The sequence below is a fragment of the Pteropus vampyrus genome, unplaced genomic scaffold, assembly GCF_000151845.1.
Source record: "Pteropus vampyrus isolate Shadow unplaced genomic scaffold, Pvam_2.0 Scaffold290, whole genome shotgun sequence".
NCBI lineage: Eukaryota > Metazoa > Chordata > Mammalia > Chiroptera > Pteropodidae > Pteropus > Pteropus vampyrus.
In genome coordinates, this window is record NW_011889071.1 from 220,300 (window position 1) to 222,785 (window position 2,486).

A 2,486-nucleotide genomic window follows, 5' to 3' on the forward strand; every position below is an offset into this window, starting at 1 on the left:
TATATGAAAGCGATAGGATTTCTAACAAGATTCTGTTCTAGAGCCAAAAAATGAAAAAATGCATCCTTCCTAGTCTTTTTAGGAATGTCACTGGAGGAGCTGCCATTCTTTGGCAATGATTTTTTTTTTTAGAGCTCGAATCTCTAGGAAGGCACCATAGCAGTTCTGCGCTGTCCCTGAAGGGGGCTCCATAAAAGCAGAGTGAAGTGTCCCTCACGGGTGGACTCGCAGTGACCGTTTGAGGCCGGAGTCACCCATTCCTGCCTGCACCGAGGTGCTCTTTGTCGAAGTTTAGAAATAATTGAAAGGAATTATTTGATGCAGTCTCTCTTTGAGTGACAGCATTGCATACTAAATATAAGATTCGTAGTACAGGTTTTCTAAATTCAAGTTGAAGTGCTCTGGCCATGTAATAGCTTTGCAAATTACTTAACCTCTCTGAATATGCATTTCTTCAACTTTAAAATGGGAATATCTTCTGAGATTTTTGTGAAGATTAAACAAAGTGCAGTATACATAGCATTAGACACCGTTTTTGGCAGGTAGTGGGCATTTAAAAATAGTAGGTGTTATATTACCTACACGTACTTTCAGGGTAGCTGTTTAAAATATTGAAAAACTCCAAACTTTTCTGTACAAGTAGAGAAGAAAGAATCTCAACCAAAGTTTAAGAACTTCGATCTAAAGGAATTTTCCGAAGCATTCTGCTCATTCATGTGACACAACGTTGCTTATCTCCGAAATGAGAAGAACTGAGTAAATCTGTAAAGGAGGGAACCACCACTTCACTGAGCATCCGACCCCTGGTCCAGCAGCGTGCTGGCCGTGTCACCTCCGATATCATAACCGCTCTTTGCCTCACTTGCCTCATTCGTACGGTGTAGTCGTTCTGCCTACTGCACGGGGCTAATAGGAGGGTTAAAGGAGTCTATGCGGAGGCAGTTAGAGGCAGGGCCGTACCAAATGCAGAGAGCGCCATGACGGAACGTTAACAGGCGGCAGTACAGTGTTATCAGTAGCCCTGTGTAGTAGTGATAGCATTATCGTCAGCAGCTCTGCTCAATGCTCAGAGAAATTGCGGTTCATATCTCGTAACTTCCGGTAAGATAAATGACATTTCATACATGAGAGAACCTGGGCTCGGAGAGGTCGACCGCCATCACAAAGTCGATCCGTAGCAGTTGGGATTTAATACAGATTCATGAGAATCCCAAAGCCTCCGCTTTCACCGTTATGCCTTCACACACCCTTCTAAGTTGTCTTTGATTCCAGAAGTTTCCAAAAGAGAATTTACTGATGAGCTAGCCATACCCTTCCACTACTGACAGCAGAGAGCCCCAGCTGTGTAGTTGGGGAAATTAAATCTTTATTCTAGTTGCTGTTTCTTAGAACATACTCTCATAAATTGAATATTATCCTCTAAAGGGGCTAGCTAATTTTTTTTTACTACATCTCATATGTTTATAACAGATTATTTAAGTCATAGAGGTTTAATAAACTAAAAAACTTGAAGGTTTTCGGAATGATTAACCTACAGATTTCGTGTAAAGCATACATACTTATTTTAGTTGATTTTTTTATACCATCGGGATAATGTTAGTAAATGCAAATGCTTTGGTTTACTTTAGTATTAACTGCTGTTGTTTTCAGATTCAAAATAATTATTTGGATTTTAATCTTTTGACTTTACCTATCTACAGCTTCTAATTCTCTTTCTAATCATGCAAATAAGCAGTTGGGAAATAAATGATTAATATTCAGTACTTTTTCATTATCACCCCTTCTCTCTTCTAGAGCTAACATCAGACCTCGAAACTCCACACCACCTAGTTTGGCACGAAATCCCGTCTCAGCTGTTCTTACAAGCAAGAGAAAAACACACGCTGAGAGCTACATGGCCAAGTACGTTTCGTTCTGATATTTTAATAAGCAATAACGAATGTATGTAGTTTTCCAAGAACTCTATACATGACTATATACCAGGCTTCTATACAAAATCTGATTTTTCTTTTGCCATCTGATTTAATCTGGTTTTAAGTTGTATGCTAAAGAAATAGTTGGTACATGAATAATATTTTTTCTATACCTTGTAGTTGTAGTTATTGTTATAAATTCTGCAGGATAGTTTGTTTAGTTCTAGCATTTGTGTCTTTTGTGTCTTCGCTTTTAACTGCAACATGGTTATTTTTACCTCGACAAGTTGAACTGTCAACCCTAATCCACTGTTCTTATAATTTTCAGCAGCATTTTAATACGTTTAAACTCCTTTAAATTCCTCCGCTGAGGTTGTGATTATCCATGTGCTTCCCTGTCTAATCTGTCACAATATTTGTCTAACTTTGACATTCACTCTGTTTTTAAGCATATAATGAAATTGTCCCAGTTACAGATATTTATTTTTTATATCTATCCCGACTTATTCTGGGAAGTTTTAAGGCAAGGTATGTAAATTCATGATGTGCAGTGAGATACAGTATTTTTTTTTT

The 2,486-nt window shown here is 38.1% G+C and overlaps 1 protein-coding gene across 4 annotated transcripts in view; it reads left to right on the plus strand.

The window, feature by feature from the left end:
• ZC2HC1A (zinc finger C2HC-type containing 1A) overlaps positions 1-2,486 on the plus strand; it is a 38,038-nt gene that overhangs the window by 31,659 nt on the left and 3,893 nt on the right. For all 4 annotated transcript variants that reach the window (XM_023521073.1, XM_011376252.2, XM_023521072.1 and 1 more), the window contains one exon: positions 1,795-1,902. In XM_023521073.1, coding sequence (XP_023376841.1) covers positions 1,795-1,902 — 108 coding nt within the window. The remainder of the gene's footprint in view (positions 1-1,794; positions 1,903-2,486) is intronic.